Source organism: Gobius niger (assembly GCF_951799975.1).
Source record: "Gobius niger genome assembly, chromosome: 13".
NCBI classification, from domain to species: domain Eukaryota; kingdom Metazoa; phylum Chordata; class Actinopteri; order Gobiiformes; family Gobiidae; genus Gobius; species Gobius niger.
The window spans coordinates 3,649,839-3,668,490 of record NC_136864.1 but is presented as its reverse complement, the minus strand read 5'-3'; the positions used below and the strand labels follow the sequence as shown (position 1 = coordinate 3,668,490).

Here is an 18,652-nt window from a genome sequence, read left to right as displayed (position 1 = left end):
CGGAAGTGCCGAGACAACTCAAAAAATGGGCAGGGCGGAATAAAGTGAATATAGTCTGTGTACATAGTATCTTTTGTATAGTTTGTATGTTGTTATGTTTTCTATTACATCAACATGCCAGGGGTCTGCATATGGAAATTAACCCAGGGCTATAATCTGGCAAACTAATATGCATTGTTCCACCTTTATTTCTCAAATAAATAAATAAAACTCAATAAATCCGTCCGGGAGTTAAATACATTTACACGTGGTTTAGTCGGCCTGGTTTTACTTGGAAACTCAAATGGTTTATGAGGTGTTTGTAGGAGTCAGTCATCAAGCAATTATACACTATTTGCTTTGTTTCTTTATTAGCTTTCTCTTCTCAATAAGTCAAAATATAAGACTGAAAAACACACAAGCGAGAGGTCTATTTATATCAAAATTACAAGAAAGTTTTAGAGAAGCTGCTTCTGAAGATAGAAGTGAAACCTCGAGCCTGAACTAAACGAGTCCAGTCGGCGATATTTGAAAATCTGCTACGATTTCATAAGGTGGTTCTTGGAAGGTCAAACATTTCTTTGAGAACCACTGATTTAGTTGATGTAGGCCATAATAGTGACTGACTCTGCACAGTCCAGTCTAAATCCGAGCCTGGACCTTCTCGCAGTCAGGCAGGAGGAGCGTCTGTGATGTAGAGGATGAGAACAGTGTGTGTTTTTTTTAGCCCCAGGAGGAATGTGGAGGAGCCGGTCTACAGACTGTTTATGTTGCTTTGTCTTATATTCTGACAGAGCACAGGTGCATGCTGGGACACGTCTGAACCTATGGAGCGCCTAAACACACCACAGGGGTCTCAGTGCTGCAGCAGAGCTTCACATGGAAACAACATGAAACGCCCTGGAGTCAGTGAAGGCAGCACAAAGCGATGTCCAGATGTTTGGAGCTGGTTTATGCTGGCACAAAGAAAAGTTTAACATCTGTAAATGCAGCTATTTTCAAAACATAAAAGTGCAGATATGATTCTCTCCTAGTGCTTTTTGAACATGCCTCACATTAGGGCTGGACAAGATGGATGGACACATTCTCGAACTAGACATATTTTGTTCACAAACCTCAGCTCAAATAATAACAAATGCTTTCTTCAGGTTTCTTTTAAAACACAATAATCTTCCATTGTCTCATCCGAACTGGCTGTAAACCTGACAAAAAGTCTGGACGATTATTGAGCCTGACCGAAGAAGGGATTGCGATTAAATCTATTAAATGTGGATTAATTGCCCAGCCCTACCTTCACATTGCATTATTCATTCAATCAACACTCGGTGGGGGTAAGCCACAGCTGCCCTGGGGTAGACTGAGGGAAGTCAGGCTGCAAATCTGCGCCAGAGCCCCTCAGAGCCCCACAGTCATATACAGGAGAGGACACACTGACAGACTGAAGGTCATGGGTGTGATGTTATAACATGGAAACAGAACAGCAACAACAGCAAACTGAGGTGCAACGTATGCTTTAAATTCGACACTCAACGTGCAGAATTTATAATGTGCTTAATATAATCAGAAATGTATGGAGGTCTTACGGCACACGTTTAAGAACAGGGATCTCCAACCAGTAGCTCGCCGGTTCTTTCCAAGTCCTCAAAGGGTTTCGACACATTTTTATATGCACATGTGTGTCAAATTTACAGAGGCATTTTCTCACAATTTCTGCACAAAATGAGTTTATGAACCCATTCAGGTTACTGTAAACCTCTTAACTCCCACCTGAACCGAGTGCATTTTCTCCAGTTTGGTTTTACCCAAATCTAAAAGCATCTTGAAAGAAAGAGTCAAAGTAGTGACGAAAACGGGAAAAACACGAAGCGGAAAACGCAGCAAAGAAGTGTCAAAATAAAGAAAGTGCGATGAAAAAAGTGACGAAAAAGCCACAATGGATCCACAAAAATGTGAGAAAAACGCAACAAAAGAGCTGCAAAAATGTCACAACAAAGCAGCAAAAATGTGAGAAAAACCTTGGCCTATTGAGAGTGAGGAGTCACGTGCCAAATTGGGTTGATTTGGGGGGGCTCGGAGCCGGTCGGCCATGATGGTAGTACACTAGTGGTACGCCCCCAGAATTTCAATTTTGGGGCATTTATTTTTTCGGCGGGACAGAGACGGATCTAGGTATAAGACAAAGAAAAGGAAGAAAGTAAAGCAATGCCAAAAGAGAAGGCGAAAGAAAAGGGACCGTACAGGAACAAGCTCATACCAAGCGCAAAACACAGCCATGTTTGGAGAAGCTTACGGACATCCAAAACATCGACGCATACGAGCTGCAGTGGACTGGCACGGAGACCTGGACCATCTACCTCCATGTACATCCATGAACATATTAAACTACCTTGTATTTGGTCAAAGTTACTACACGATGCAGGAGTTTAAAAGCCACAAGTCTTTGGAACTTTCAGCTGTGGCTGGGTTCAGGACTCAAACAGCATTGTACTGGCAAAAGTATATTTCTTTAATGCGTTTTAGTGAGTTGTAACTCCATTGCATTTAGCAGACACTTCTTCACCAAAAATGACAAAGTAATAAAAATAATACATCAAACTCAATAAAGTGCGTGTTTCGCAATCACAACATTGTTGCTACGAGATGTTCAACACAAACGTTTCTGACATGTTTTGACAGGTCAGAGACTTGTTCTCCTGTGTCCACTTCAGTAACCTAAAAAACTGTATCCCATTGTTCCTACGTTTTCCATGTCTATGGTGTGAGGTATTGGAGCAGTTTTTAACGCAGCAGTGACTTCCAGGCCTGATAAAATAGTGCGGAATAGAAAGAAACCTCCGCTACTAATGATTAAAATGGGCAATAAAACCGTCAGTCAGGAGCAGGACTCACTCAGTAGCATTTATGACTCCAGAGTTCTGAGGAAAGGAACCCAGATCTCCACAGACTCCTCACACACTCTACACTCTCACTACGCCCTGGTGCCGTCAGGGCGTAGGTTCAGGTCCCTCCCTCTGGGGACAATGAGGGCGACCTCCACTTTCCTCCCGACCTCCATCCGCCTGCTGAATAAATGACTGTGTGGACCCATCACAGGCCCACTGTGTTGTTTTTAATGTATTTATTATTGCACATGTTGATTGTGTTGTATGTCTGTGCCCCTACTGGCACTTCTTCTGCAAATGAAGTTCCTAACGGATAAATAAAGTGTCTGTGCCATGACGATGACTCCTCACTCTCAACAGAGTACCGCCTTGTTTAACCCCTTAACTCCCGCCTGAACCGAGCACCTTTTTCTCCAGTTTGGTTTGTTTACCCCAGTCCAAAAGCTTCAGGGAAAAAGCTGCGAAAATAGCAACAAAACTGAGACGAAAACAATGATGGAAATGTGACAAAAAAGTGAGAAAACATTGATAAAAAAAAGTGATGAAAAATTGATGAAAAAGAGGCAAAAATGTCACAAGAAATTGACAAAAAATGACCAAAAAAATGACAAAAATGTGATAAAAATTTGACCAAAAAAATGACCAACATGTGATTAAAAAATGACGAAAAAATGACGAAAAAATGACAAAAAAAATTAAAACTAAAGTTACAAAAATGAGTTGAATACCAAAACAAAAAAATTATGGGGAAAAAATGTGATGACGTGAGGAAAAAGATCCTCTCGGTTCAGGCGGGAGTTAAGAGGTTAAGCTCCGGTCCAGAAGCTGTAAGATTTGGGTAAAGCCGAACCGGAGAAAATGCTCTCGGTTAAGGCGGGGTCAAGGGTCAAGAGGTCAAAAGAAAACTGAATTGCCTCTTACTTTGTGTCGAAATAACCTGACAACAACCTGAGCTCCATCTAAGGCCCATAGTTACTTGACTATCCTCAAACAGAGGCACTTTTCTTCCCCCTTTTCGGTATTACAGAAGGAGCCTCCTGTTTCAGAACACAAAGTTGGCAAAGTTTATTGTTCTGTCACTGACATACAGTTCTCAGGGAAAACAAATGTGGATTTTCGGTTACACAATCCTCGGCCTCCAGTTCATCCACACACAGACAGGCCTACGGGTCCACGCGCCACCATCAAAATCAACAACCACTGTATTCTGGATGCACCAAAATGACCCAGAGACAATCGATCCTTCTCCCGGACATCTGCTCGCTTCAACCCCCCGCCGCGCGTCGCCATCCTCGGGGCACGAACAGGCCGCTGCCTCGGTCATTTAAACACGACACAAGAGCGCTGCTTCCATTATCGGACAACACCGTTTCTCCACACGAGCGCGCAGCAAACCCCGAACTGACACCAGGCGGCCGCACGTGCCCGCCAGCAGCCGCTAAAACTGCGCGAAAACCGCAGACACGAGCACGGGGAAACGCTGCGGTTCAACGCGACTCCGGTGATGCCGTTGTCCGTGCGCCAAGTCGCTCTGACAGCATCGTGGTTCCATTATCGGACGCAGATTTCGACCCACTCCCGCGGCTTTATTGCCCATTTTTGTTGGAATTTCCGCGATTTGCCACACGTGTAATTATAACGTGCGTGATTATCAATACATCACGACGTGCTCTATACGTAATAAAGCGTGAATGTCTGCGTTACAAGCCGAAAAAGGGATGACATAGAGAGGCATACGCACAAAATGAAGCAAACAACGATGCAACTCTCACTTATCACAGTGTTTGAAAGCAAATGCAGCCGGATATGATTGCGTTTATGATTCCAGAGCTGGAAGAAATAGAATATTTATCAGAGAAACCGAAAGCAGCGCTGTTCTTCAGGAGGCGGGTCCGATGACAGACGCGTCGCAGCTGCAGCGGTTCGCTCGGCTAGCATCAGTTAGCCTCCGCGGGCGAAATCTCACGGTTTTAACGGCATCACCGGCTCCCCGTGATCACTATAGTGGGCTCTCACGACCGTGCAAAGCTCGGTACCTTGTCGCCGGTGCTGGTTTGTCCCTCGGTGGGCGCGGAGTACCATGTTTTTAGCCCGTTCGCTCACAGGTGGCGTCCATGTTCGCTGCAGCAGCTGTTTGTGAAGCGCACGCGGATGCGACGCGACTCACTTCCGGTCGCGACGCTCTCAGTAAAAGCGCAGCGAAAAGGGGCTTTTATTCTGAAAGGTTTCCGGATGTTTTAAGTAAAGAAGAATTGAAGTATTTTTAGTGAAGAAAAAATACAGATATACAATTAAAAGCGTTTTGCAGCACATTAGTAAATCAAGTTTTTTTTCTTTTTTTTTTTTTTTTACAATACAATGTTTTTTAGTACCGCTTTAAAATCTCAATTGAGTATTTAACAAGTATACGTAGGAAATAGTCCAGCAATGCCAATATAAGGAATGAAATTAAGATTAAATGAAAGTTGGAATTCAATGTAATGCTTAATGATATTTAAGACCAAAGTTTAGCATATTCAACGCATTTTACGGAATAGAAATTCGGTATCAACAAATCCTGAACCTGAAAATATTGTCAAGTATGACTGGAAAAGTTGGTGTCCCTGTAACTTTAGATGACAGTAGTATTAAAATATTGCATCAAAGGCAAGGAAAAATGCAGACAGCAAAGAATACAATTATAAGGTGCTTTGCTGCCCTCTGTAGCTTTACCCCCTTCACTACACTTGTACTTCTGCACTTCACCACAACTGTGTGATGAGTGAATGTGTCAGTCAGGAATTTAACCCACAACCTCTCTTTTACCCAAATTACAACATGCTTTATCAACTCTACCAAAAAGTAAAAGTACAGTAAAACTTAACTTCAGTTACGTAAAATATCTAAAGTTAAAGTAAAAAGTACTTTGTGTCTTAATGTTAATGTAATAGGAGCAACAAAGCATTGTATAGCTCTAGAATGCACCATAAAAAATGGATAAAGGGTCAAATAAAGGGTCAAAAATTTGTTTTGTATGTCAACATAAAGCTTTTATCACATTTACTCATGATGGAAAGAGTGAACATAACTGCGAAAGAAATGCCCAACATTGAAGCTAGGAAAATGCTAATACGAGCGATTGCTGTTATTGTTTACTTCCGCAATTTTCGCCGGATGTTTGGTAGGCAGCTGATGCATACAGGCCTCTAACTCGGTTGTTTTTGCTGATTATAGGATTTTAATAAAATGTTTATCAAATATGAAAATGTAAAATGCCTACCACAGCCAACGGATGTGACGACATCGCGATCGCTCGTATTAGCTTGATATTTTAGCCTGTGTTTTACTTTTGAGAAGGCCAACACGAAACCTTCATCTTCGCTCGGTTAAAGGCTAAACATGGGAAAAACGAGTCCACATGAACGCAGTCACCAAAGCCATTTTATTTTTGCTCAAACGGATTTTCCCTAAGGTCAATAACTTAATCATTGTCACACATGATTTTGATCCGATCCATCCATACAAATATCATTTAAAAATAGATTTCCTCCATACTTTTACCACAAAAATATCTTCTTAAAACAGACACTCCTTCATTCAAACTTCCATTTCCGAGCATCTTGGGCACTTATTGAAAATATGTGTGTACTTTTCCTCCTGATGCTCTGGTTTTTTTCTGATTACATGAATGTAAAACCAGTCCTGAAGCAAAGACAATGTCACTGCGCAAGTCCAAGACTCCAAATATTCTTTGCAAATAAAATATTCAGCCTCTATGGGGTTTTATTCAATACAGAACCGACCCGTGTGGCTGTAGTGAAGCTATGGCGAGGGTTTTTGTGCGGTTTAAGCTTAGCAAGAGATGGAGGGGTGAGGAAAGCATTTCTTGGATACGTAAAGATCTTTTTGGGAGCTGGAGAAGATTCAAAGATAACTCAAAGATGCGCAAGAGCCTCGACACACAACTCCAGATTAGTTTTTGATGAGGGAACAACATTGTAACATGCTAAAAAGCTCTAACAAGTAGATTTCCCATGATATTCCCCCACCTTTAATGCTTGGATTTGCCAAACCGGAGCGTAGTCTGTGTTTTTGCATTTCCACCTGTGTCCATCAGAGGGAGTAAAGAGCGCTCCCTTCCCTACATCTCGTCAGCGTGAGCAGGTTTGGATGCATCCTGTCTTTTACCCTCCAGTCTGAGCCGTGTGTCCTGCCCGGCGACAGGAGCGGGGCTGTGTTCTGATTGGTTCGTCTGTAACACCGGGGGTTCGAGGCTCGGCTCCGATTGGTTGACGGCGATGGCTGCAGGTGCATCCTCGGCCTCTGATTGGCTGACGTCAGAGCCCTCTGCGTCCGACTGGAGGTTTAACGCTGCGTCGTCATTGGCTGGTGGCTGCAAGGAGGCGTGGTCTGTCAGGATGTTTCTGGAAATTACTGAGGAAGGAAACAAAAAATTAGCTTTACTTCTAAATAAAACTAAATACTGAGAAATTATCAACATTTGCAGAAGTTGGCATCAATTCAGTTTTTTCGCTGGATGAACCATGTTCTGCTCCTGGATTTGTTCCTCTAACCAGGGTTGACAAATCCAGACATGAAGCTTTTGGATAAACATTAGTTGACCCTGGGTTTCTCTGTGGATTTGTGAAGCGTTCATGTGAAACAGGAGGAGTCAGCGCCAAGCGGCCAATCACGGAGTCGACACAGACACAGATAATTTTAATATCAAAATCTATCACTTAAAGGGACTATACAGAGTTTAAAAATGTTAAAATTAAGTATTTTCCTCCCCCTACATGTTGCAACAATGTCCTAAGGTGTAGAATGAGCCCAGACCTGTTCACCACAACTGCCTCTTAAATCCTGCACTGTCTCTAAAAACGGAGTTACTTTGGGTCCGAATTGCCGTCATGCACGAGCTTAAAGGAATAGGCCACCGTTTTTACATACTGAGATATGTTCTTAGCTCACTTTAGCCAAGTTAATATATCCCCGTCTGGTCTTTGTCCGTGCGCTCTGTCACGCAAACGGAGCACATACGCAGCCTCTCCCACATGTCATATAGCTCCAAAAAAGCTCACGATAGAAGCTACCAAGCTCTTCCACGTGTTCCCTATTTAAATAAAGTTACGTGAAGTGTTTTCATGCGAAGTATATTTACACAGAAATGTAGTATGTCGATTTTATAAGCAAATAAAAAGGGGGACTATATTGTGAGGCGTAATGATACGAGGAGCAAAACGTCCGCACAGTAACTCCTAAAGACTTCCCTCGCTCACTTCCGTCAATAACCTTTAGGAGTTACTGCGCGGACGTTTTACTCCTCGTATCATTACGCCTCACAATATAGTCCCCCTTTTTATCTGCTTATAAAATCGACACGTTACATTTCTGTGTAAATATACTTCGCATGAAAACGCTTCACGTAACTTTATTTAAATAGGGAACACGTGGAAGAGCTTGGTAGCTTCTATCGTGAGCTTTTTTGGAGCTATATGACATGTGGGAGAGGCTGCGTATGTGCTCCGTTTGCCTGACAGAGCGCACGGACAAAGACCAGACGGGGATATATTAACTTGGCTAAAGTGAGGTAAGAGCATATCTCAGTATATAAAAACGGTGGCCTATTCCTTTAAAGGGGGGTATTTTGCAAAAATCGACTTTCTCAAGCTTTACATCATGTTATTATGTCATTCCCTCATTAAAAACATGCCTGAAGTGTTGCCGTGGCACATTCACGTATTTTTGAGTAATCTGTAAAAACTCTGATGGCGGCCATTTTAGGGATAGGTTTGCCTGAGTCCTCCTAGGAACGCCCCCACCTCCTGGAGACGCCTCCGACCTTTCGTCACCAGCCGAGTAACCAACCACTGCTCCTCAGCAGAACCCCCTCCCCACTGATGCCACAGACAGCGTGTGGAGGGGGCGTGTCGGAAAGGGTCAGAGGTTCTTAAAGAGACAGAGGCCTATTTCAAGACATTCACTACAGCCATTTTGAGAGAGCAATTTTATACAAGGCAGTTATTCTAATTTACTGCATTTACAGACCAACAGAAGGTTTCGTCATCATTGTAGTGTGATATAGACTGGTGCTATGTGATTGAAAAAAGCACAATACCCCCTCTTTAATATAGAAGGTGCAGTTACACGTATGACCTGAGGTGGCAGTAGTGAGTATAAAATGGCTAAGTTGCATCTAACCCCTTTAAGTCATGACGAATATACTTTATAGCATCATGAAGCTTTTGCGCAAATTCAACCTGGAAGACCAACCAGCTGCATTCATTCATTACCTCATCATCGGCAGCGCACTCCAATCATCCAATCACGGACCCCGCTGATGCCGCACCTTCACGACAACCAATCACCGCAGCTGCTCACCCCCTCACCAGCCGCTCATCGTTCAGGATCCCCTTTTTAAGCTCCCTGGTCAATCACTCAGCCGTTTGCCAGCCGTGCTACGACCCTCCTCCACCCCTTTCTGCGCCTGGCTTCTCCTCGGCTCTGCTCGTCGCAAATTGGCCAACCCTCTTACTATTATGTGGATAAGAAATAAGCCTTTTTCCTGAAGGTATCTAAAATCTGCGTCAGCCACATGTGTAGGAAAGGTTACAGCATGATGTCGCTACTTTATAAAATCCATCCGCACATCGCCGCTGCTCAAGATGCTTCCTCCTCTTCCCTCTCACTCCTCACTCCCTCCGTACCCGCAGAGTTTGGGTGACAAAGCGGAGGATTCTCTCCACTGGGAGCTAAACCTGATCCAGAGTAGGTTTCCATGGAAATATACCTGCTAGAAAGTTATCCAGCTTTGTGGTACGGCAAAACCAGCTAAACGCTAAACTTACAGCATTGACCATCTAATGAAGCTTCATAGTTTACCCCTCAGTTTCACCTTCCTTTTCCAAATAAACCTGTACCTTCTCTGATGTCTGGGTTAAGGTTAGGATGTGCTGCTTACATGCAATATCCACTCCAACCTTAACAAGTCAAGGGTGATCATCCAAGAAGATCAGCTTCCTCAATTCAATGTGACATCGACCCAAAAGCACCAGATTTGAAGGGAAAAGGCCTTTCCAAAAGTATATTTAGTTTGGATGAAACTCTTTACCTCCGATGGGTCTGTAGTCGTCGACCGAAGTGGAGCGTCGCAGGAACGGACTGAAGCTGGGCAGAATGATCAACCCCAGAGACACGATTATGATCTGTGGAGAGAGAGACATTTTCAGAATTGTTCCAGAGTGTTGTCCCGTCAGATGTCCAGCAGGGGGCAGTACCAATAGGCAGGTGCTGGTCTGAGCTCCTTTCGACACAGTTCGTTTGATCAGAGTCTGGAGCTGACTGAGCTGCGCCAACAGAGACCTGACGACACAAAAAACACTCATTACATCTACAGAGGGAAGGGAACGTCCGAATGTTACCAACAATAAATTAAAACTTTGCTCAGGATGTAACACGAACTCCCTTATCCAAATCTTAAATCCATTCGGTAACATGATGAGTTGTTAAAATCAGTGAGGCAGAAAGGTGATGGTAGCCCCACAGCGCCTCCCGGTGGTCACTTGCAGAGTGGGCTGGAGTTGCCTGGCTCTGCCATACTCTTCCCTGTCCATTCCATGCAGGGAGTTAGTCTGGTCACGGAGCAATTGGAGCAGTTTGAACGGGCGGGCCTAACGCGCGCAGATTGTCAGTGAAATAAACCAATTAGCGATTAGCAGACGTGACGACAGCCGTGTCCAATTAAACAAATATGAAGTGAATATAAACTCACGCGGAGAACGGGAGGCAAAATCCTTGACTACTTCATCCAATGATTAGTTTTGGCTGATGTTAACGTTAATTGAACTAAAAACATAGAGGTGCAGCGAGTGACGTAACCTTCTCATTTCTCTGTGACAGTCGTGATTGGTTCGGCTCGGCCTTAGCCGCCAATCAACAACTTGTCTACCGTGCGTGGCCAGACCCTTTCTGCACGAAAGAAGGTGGGTCTGGTTTATCAGGCTAGGGCTGGAGCTTCATCCACAAGGCAAACCCCCCCGGGCATCCCCCCGGAATGGGAATTGATGAGTTTCTATCAATATAAATTCCACTGATAATTTCTCTGATCGATCCGGTTCTTTATTGATTCTCTTATCAATTCTAAAAATAGGAGAAGAAGAAGAAGCAGTAGAAGAAAAAGAAGTAGAAGTAGAAGAAGTAGAAGTAGAAGAAGAAAAAGAAGTACAAGAAGTAGAAGAAGCAGAAGAAGTAGAAGTAGTAGAAGAAGAAGCAGTAGAAGAAAAAAAGTAGAAGTAGAACAAGTAGAAGTAGTAGAAGAAGCAGAAGAAGTAAAAGTAGAAGAAGTAGAAGTAGTAGAAGTAGAAGAAGTAGTAGAAGTAGAAGAAGAAAAAGAAGTAGAAGAAGCAGAAGAAGTAGAAGAAGTAGAAGAAGAAGCAGCAGAAGAAAAAGTAGAAGTAGTAGAAGTAGAAGAAGCAGGAGAAGTAAAAGTAGAAGAAGTAGTAGAAGTAGAAGAAGAAGTAGAACATAAAGAAGTATAAGTAGTATAAGTAGAAGAAGTAGAATAGGAAGAAGAAGAAGTAGAACAAGTAGAAATAGAACAAGTAGAAGAAGTAGAAGTAGTAGAAGTAGAACACGTAGAAGTAGAAGAGGAAGAAGTAGAAGTAGAACAAGTAGAAGTAGAACAAGTAGAAATAGAACAAGTAGAAGAAGTAGAAGTAGAACAAGTAGAAGTAGAACAAGTAGAAATAAAACAAGTAGAAGAAGTAGTAAAAGTAGAAGTAGAAGAAGAAGAACTTTATTTATATAGTGTCTTTCAAAGACACGGTCACATAATACATATGTATCAGCCAGTGTTGACACTGACACTGACGAGCTGCACCTAAACAGTTCGTTCTTTCCCATCTCTCTCGTTTCCTCTATTCTTATGAACGGGGTCAAAGGATATCCTTGTCAGCTCCTCGGCGCCGCAGTTTCTGAATGAAGCCTCAGGACGGGCGCAGAAGCACATGTTTCAGCACATGCTCATTGGTTTGGTTCTTCAGTGCAGCCACACGTTTATAAGTGTTTATGCAGCGTGGCATCAATGAGAGGCATCGTTAATGAAGGAGACATACGGTTCCCATGGATTGATCAAGTAAATCGAGTTGTACTGGAAGGACCGGGTCTGGATTCCCATCCCTATAGTCTCCACCTTATCCAAATGCCCTCAAGTGGCCTGTCCTGTTCCGCTCCCAAAGTTTACATCGTTGTTTGTCACTTCCCGGTTCCCAGCTCCAATAAGGAGGTCAAAGTAACATCACAAAAATGTCAGCATGAAAAATGTTGTATTTTTTTTTAACCAGGAAAAATGCAAATATGCACTTTAAATGAATGTGAGTATTTACATGTTGTTCTTCTCCAGCTGCTCCACCGTCCTCTGCAGCTCCTTGTTCTGAGCCGAACACGCCGCCGCCCTGACAACAGAGCGAGAAACTTCACTCAGATACAATAGGAGGAGGATTAGGGAAGGAGAAAACCATTATTAATCCATTACTTTCACTGTTCAAAGTGAGCGCTAATCTCTCTGCCACTCCAGCTTTTCATTACCAACAAGAATACACAAGTTCCAGTGTGATGAGGAGGTTTCTACAACATTTGTGTAATAAAAATACTGCACTGAGCGGTTATTTGAAGGTTTAGCTCGCCTGGAGAGTTTTGTTTTGTGTGAATCTCATGATTGTGCGAGCTATTGTGGCTTCTTTGTGATATAAATATTCACTCAACACTTTATTGTCGTTGTCATTTTTATTGTGTCACCTAATACACTTTCTGAAGTTGCCGCCTGGATTTAACAAAGCAAAGAATGAGGTCAGCTGACTTTTTCTGTGGCAATTAAAAAAAGAAGTTTGCTCAGGCAGTGCATTGTGGGAATGGGGGTATGGTGGCACAGCAGTTAGTGCTTGTGCCTCATAGCAAGAAGGTCCCAGATTCAATTCCCATCTGGACGGGGCCTTTCTGTGTGGAGTTTGCATGTTCTCCCTGTGTCTGCGTAGGTCTGCTCCATGTACTCTGGTTTCCCCTACCACTAAAAACATGTACAATAGGCCAGAGTGAATGAGCGTGTGTTTGAGAGTGTGAGTGTGGGACAGCGGATAGAAATTCGCCCAAGGCTACAATCCGGCGTGGTGTGTTTACATGCATGTGTCCATGTATGTTCAATAACATGCACTGCCGACCAAGTAAACAAATACATGATTGATAATGGGGATGAATTTCACAGAATATTGTTCAGCCCAAGGTGTGATGGATCATGAAATGTGTCTCACAGCTGAAGTATGCTCTCTGCCTTTGCAGCCACAGCCCAAAAAACAGCAGCTGCCAACACATGATTCAGAAGCACAGCTACTTCTGCAGGTGTGCAAACTGTATCTCAGTGCCATAAAGGTTAAATCATGTCATGGATGATATTGTGCCTCAGGGCTCTTTGAATCACTGACCTCAATCTCAGATGCCTTTGATGATTAGTTATTAGATTAGTTTATTGAACATAGGTATGAAAACCTTTGCTGATTCAGAGCACACACGGGTTTGTGCAGATAAAGGCACAATAAGGATGGTTTCTGCCAGCTAAATACATCAGATTAAGAGAACAGCTGCAACAAAAACAGGTATTTGAAGCTGCCGGTGCCTCTGGAGTCTCTCGAACATCAAGGTGTAGGACCCTCCTGAGGCTCCTGAGGTTGTGCATAAACCGTCTATCCGGCCTCCTCTAAACTGTTAATTGAAGCTCATGAACAGAAACGGCTACAGTAGCATTTTACGCTTTTCATCAGCGGAGAGATCCTTTTTCTTTCCCATATTGCTTGAAAATGGTGGTCTGCTTAATAATGTGGTCCTTTTTAACGTCGTTTTTCCAGTTGTTTTTTTCCTTAACTGGGCTTAACCTGACTTTTATGACACTGAAATACAATTTGCTAAATAATTTTTAACGCAGTGAAGATGCACAGAGGGTGTTTGTCTGTCAGAGGGTTGGAAAATATCAGTGTCAGTGTCCTACTCCACTCAAAGGTGACGGAGATGTGTCTTTCTCAAAGTTGCGCCTATGACTTTTTATGGCAGAAATGTAGAACTATACAGAGACAGAACAAACCCCTGGCATCCCTCACGTTTACTGTGGCCTACATATTGGCCTATATATTTCTGCACACACCTGTTCTCCAGCGTGTCAATGTACTCCTTCCTCCGGCGCCGACTGTCCTGAGCCGACTGTTTGTTCCGGATCTTTCTGCGAACTCTCTTCAGGATCCTCTCCTCGGCCTGACCAGATCACCACAGAGACAGTGTTGGTTATATAGTTGTGGAGCTGTAGGAGATAAAGTGGGAGGTGTGCGGACCTTGGTGAGGGGCATGTTGCCGGGCAGAGTCACTCCCTCCTGGTTCAGAAGCTTCTGCTCCTCCTCCGTCAGCTGCAGCTCTGGGCTCCACTGTGGGACAGACAGGAGAGCGACAGTGGCTCAGTGGTTAGGATCTAAGGGCTATCACTGTTCAAACCCCAGCTCTCTGTGTGAGTCACTGTCACTCGTGCTTCCCCAGGGCAGCTGTGGGCTTTAAGGCTGGGGCAATATACTGTTTTGCAATATCATTTTATTTCAATTCCTTCATTTATCAAGCAAAACATTCAAAACAAATTCTTATTGACAATGTTGGCCTGAAAATATTGCCATACGTTTTTGCCGCAGCACTAAAAATTTCCTTTCAACACTTTAAGCAGTACTAGGTAACTCATGCCCCTAGAGGCCATAAGCGCAGCTGCAGGTGTCGTAGAAAGTTGCGGTTTTTTTTTACTCATTAATTGTACGTGAGAGTAAATACTACGCTGACAGTAAAGACAAAGGGAGAGAGGGATATTGTACATCCAATTACACAATGGAAATATTTTTTTTCCACTCAAACATGGCTGTAAATATTGTTTAAAGTGGCGCTAGCCTGCTAGCTTAATCTTCGTGATTCTATTAGTGTGTGTATTGGTGACTCCGGTCCGGTGGCAGCAAAGTTGCAACTGTGGTTTTCTGGCCAGAGACACCAGGGGGAGATGAAAGACCCTCCAATCATCCCATTAACACTTGTATTACCCCCAGAGGGACTACGGAAAGGATGTATTCATGTAAACAAGTTACTTAGTGCTGCTTTAACGTTTAATGGCTAGAAGCCATTTGCAACAGAGCTCTGTATTTCTAACTTCTTTTTCTCTGGAAGTCACACACTCTTTACGTTAACCTACATTTTGTTGCGTTAATGCTCTTTTTCATCTTAACAATTCAATCAGACGGCATTTGGTTTATAACTTTTTGGTGTTTTCTTTATCAAAATATTTCTAAAGTTAATCCCAACACTTTCTGTATTGAATTATGCATCGTGTTGGCTTTAACGATCTCAACACTTATTGTACTGTGACAAAAGCGCATTGTCACAGCCCGAGTAGATATTTGTGTAGTTTAAAGTTTGAAAGTCTGAAACGATAAACGCAGCCTGGACATATTCATATTTAAAACATTAGCCCCCCAACAAAACAAAATCTGCAATTTAACACAACTGGTGTAGCGACTTGTGTTGATTATTGACTAAATTCAAGCAGTTGGGCAGCGAAATCTATATGGCAAGTACAAAAGAAATCACATAATTTTCTATAGATTAAAATGAGAAATCATGATTCCATTTCATAAGATCATATCACACTCTCATGGAGACGTGACATTTCTAAGGTGAGGTTATCCCGACCTGGTCCATGAGGTCTGTAGGCGAAGCGGAGGTCAGACTTCCCTCTGGACGAGGAACCAGCTCATTGACCACGCAGGAGTCTGAGAGGAGCAGCTGGGACCAGGCATCTGCAGGACAGACGGTCTCATTTTGGTTATTTTATGCCTGTTGCCTCATTTAGCTAAGTTTGTTTCACGGTTGGTCAGAGAAACTGAGAAAGTACAAAGTCCTCTCACCCAGTTCGATGGAGATGACGTTGTGTTGGCTGCTGTCGGCGTCGCTCACGTCGTACACCACCTGGTACACTGTGGTCTGGCTCAGGTCCCGGTCCTGGTCCGGTCCCTGTGTGGGCGGAGTCTCGTCGCAGATGCCGCTGTCGCTCTCTGAAGTGTCTGCTCTGGTTCTTGGGGGAAACACTTCGTTGGGGTCGACGCCGTGAAGGACCTCCTCCGTCTCGCTGTCCACCACAGACTGAAACACAGCACGGCGGTGCAGTGGTTAGCACTTGCACTTCACAGCAAGAAGGTGACAGTGGCGCAGATGGTAGAGAGGGTCGTCTCATGATCGGAAGGTCGCGGGTTCGAATCCCACCTCCCGAAAGTGCACATTGTCGTTGTGTCCTTGGGCAAGACACTTCACCCACATTGCCCCCAGTGTCTGCGTACATTGGTGTATGAATGGGTGGGTGGATCCTTGCTGTAAAGCGCTTTGAGTGCCTAATGTAGGTGGAAAAGCGCTATATAAGTTGAGACCATTTACCAGACCATTTACCAAGGTTCTGGGTTTGATTCCCACCGGGACAGGGCCCTTTCTGTGTGGAGTTTGCATGTTCTCCCTGTGCAGGTTTAATCCAGGTACTCTGGTTTCCTCTACTGCTAAAAACATGTACAATAGGCCAGGATGAATGAGAGTGTGTTTAAGAGTGCGCATGGAGGACGAGGGATGGAAATTAGCTCAAGGCTACAATCCGGTGTGGCTTGTTGCATGAGACCCATGTATGTTCATTAACATGCACTGTCCCGACCAAATAAACATAAACATAAACATAAAATAAGTAGTTGTAGACTTAGTCTTTTGACAAAAATTACATCGAACTTTAGATTTACTCAAATAATTATCTTCAATTTCAGTCTAGTTTTAGTCGATTAAAATTGCGTGCCAAATTAATCAGCAAATTTTGTCAACTTTAGAATATTTATAATAATATTTATTTATCAAAGTCCTCTGGTTTATTCAGATTCAGATTCAGAAGACTCTATTTCTCCCCGAAGGGCAGTTCATTTGCAGCTTCCCAGCCAAACATTCGTTCATCTCATAAATACAGTACAATGAAGAACACATACACATAAATAAAATAAGCCAGCAAGATAACAAAGACTTGGAGCCATAATTGATCTAAGATGACACATTAATGATTAAAATGAGATTCATCCTTGTTTAGTAGCTTTATAGCTGAAGGTATGAAAGACAGTGGGGATTCAATTTCTCCACATGATCAAAGCTCAGGCTGTACCTTTGGCAGTGAATTTAAATGATATGAGGCTCTTTCAAACTGTCATTGGAGGTTTTCGATGATTTTAGTCTCTTCTTTTCATTTTTATTTAGTCATATTTTAGTCGACAAAAATATCCAGACATCTTAGTCACAGTTTTAGTCTGATGACAAACTTTTGATTTAGTTTTAGTCCAATTTTAGTCTGCAGAATAAAATCACCTGGACTAAAATTATGACTAAATATTGTAGTCTCTGCCTCAGAGAAGAGGGCTTGGCTGTCGACACCTGTTGATACGACTATGGCACATTTGGTTTCTTTGACTTTGACCTGAAATTTAACTTATTCAGGACCTTGTGGTGAGCAGCGCCATCTGGTGTTCACGTGCAGACTGCAGGCAGCGCTTAAGTTCTTAACACACTTAAAATAAAGTAAATGTACCTGTGCGGATCGGTCATTTTGTGAGATGGATTTATCAGAATCTAAAGCTGTGGTTCTCAAGTGTTGAAGCTTCGGGGACAGAGCCGTGGGAACATATTTTGGTTAGGGCGTGCTGAAGGACAAGACTTCCCCTAAAAATGCTTTTTCTGTGCGTATTTGTCATTTGTTATTATGGCCTGCAATATGCAAACCATCCACCAGGGGCTGCTGCAGCGCCCTCAGCACCCTGGGTTCCCACCATTACCCTAGGAGGAAAAGCCGCCAGCCAAATGTTAACTTGTACTATATCGTATAAATTACTATGTTTTTTTTTTAATGGAACAAGCAGTAGATATGCAGATTCCGGTTGTGTTTCCATGTAATAAAAGCCTTGTGCATTTGTAAAGTAGTCCATCCCAGTAATCAGTGCTTCCTGTTTGCCTTTTACAGGGTAAAAGTCACTACGCTTTAGTAATCTACTCTTATCCTGTCCTGTTATTTATGGATTCAACTGTTGCCCAGGTTTCACTTTAGCTCGAGGCGCAGCACAGAGAGTGTCTTACCGAGTCGGGGTCTGCCGCCCACTCCTGCAGGGGCTCTGACGCCGCCACGAGGAGATCGGAGGAGCAAACGGACCCAGGAGGCCATCCCTCCACCTCGGCCTCCGGGTCAGAGCTGAGGAACAGTACGCCGCAATCTGGGTCCATCTGCAGAGAGAGACGCGTGTAAAACTACAACTACAGGAGCCTCAGAGGGACACAACACTCCCTGTGAACAGCAGAAGAGTCAGAAAGTACAAGAGCATTGGAACTGCTGCAATTAGAGGTCCTCTTCATGACCAACATTTGTTTGGATTACACTAGAACAGCCATTCCCAAAGTCCGGGACATCGCAGCTCCCTTATTGATCCGAAAACCTCCAGGGGGCCGCACAATAGTATTTAGCTACTATTTTTAAAGCAATTTTATTCATTTTACTGCTAAAATGACATTTTGACATTTTTAGGGCTGTGCAATTAATCGAAATTCGATTACGATTTCGATTACAACAGTAAACAATTACAAAATTAGCATAATTGCAAAAAATTGATTATAATTTTTTCTTTTCAATTTTTGTTTTTCAAATATATATATTTTTTTCAATTATTATTATTTTTTTCTTTCCT

At 43.1% G+C, this 18,652-nt stretch overlaps 2 protein-coding genes across 2 annotated transcripts in view; both read right to left on the bottom strand.

Annotated features, from left to right (window-relative positions):
* Positions 1-5,011, bottom strand: part of dennd4b (DENN/MADD domain containing 4B) — a 39,199-nt gene extending 34,188 nt beyond the window's left edge. The window contains exon 1 of the mRNA XM_079569670.1: positions 4,898-5,011. The gene's annotated coding sequence lies outside the window, so the exon portion shown is untranslated. The remainder of the gene's footprint in view (positions 1-4,897) is intronic.
* A 1,678-nt stretch (positions 5,012-6,689) lies between these two features.
* Positions 6,690-18,201, bottom strand: creb3l4 (cAMP responsive element binding protein 3-like 4). Its single transcript, XM_079569826.1, has 9 exons — positions 18,051-18,201; positions 15,812-16,046; positions 15,597-15,703; positions 14,213-14,302; positions 14,029-14,135; positions 12,224-12,292; positions 10,118-10,202; positions 9,952-10,045; positions 6,690-7,274 (listed from the first exon to the last, which is right to left on the bottom strand). Exons 1-9 carry the CDS (start codon positions 18,192-18,194, stop codon positions 6,982-6,984), a joined length of 1,224 nt encoding a protein of 407 aa, XP_079425952.1. The 5' UTR covers positions 18,195-18,201; the 3' UTR covers positions 6,690-6,981.
* Positions 18,202-18,652: the final 451 nt, after the last annotated feature.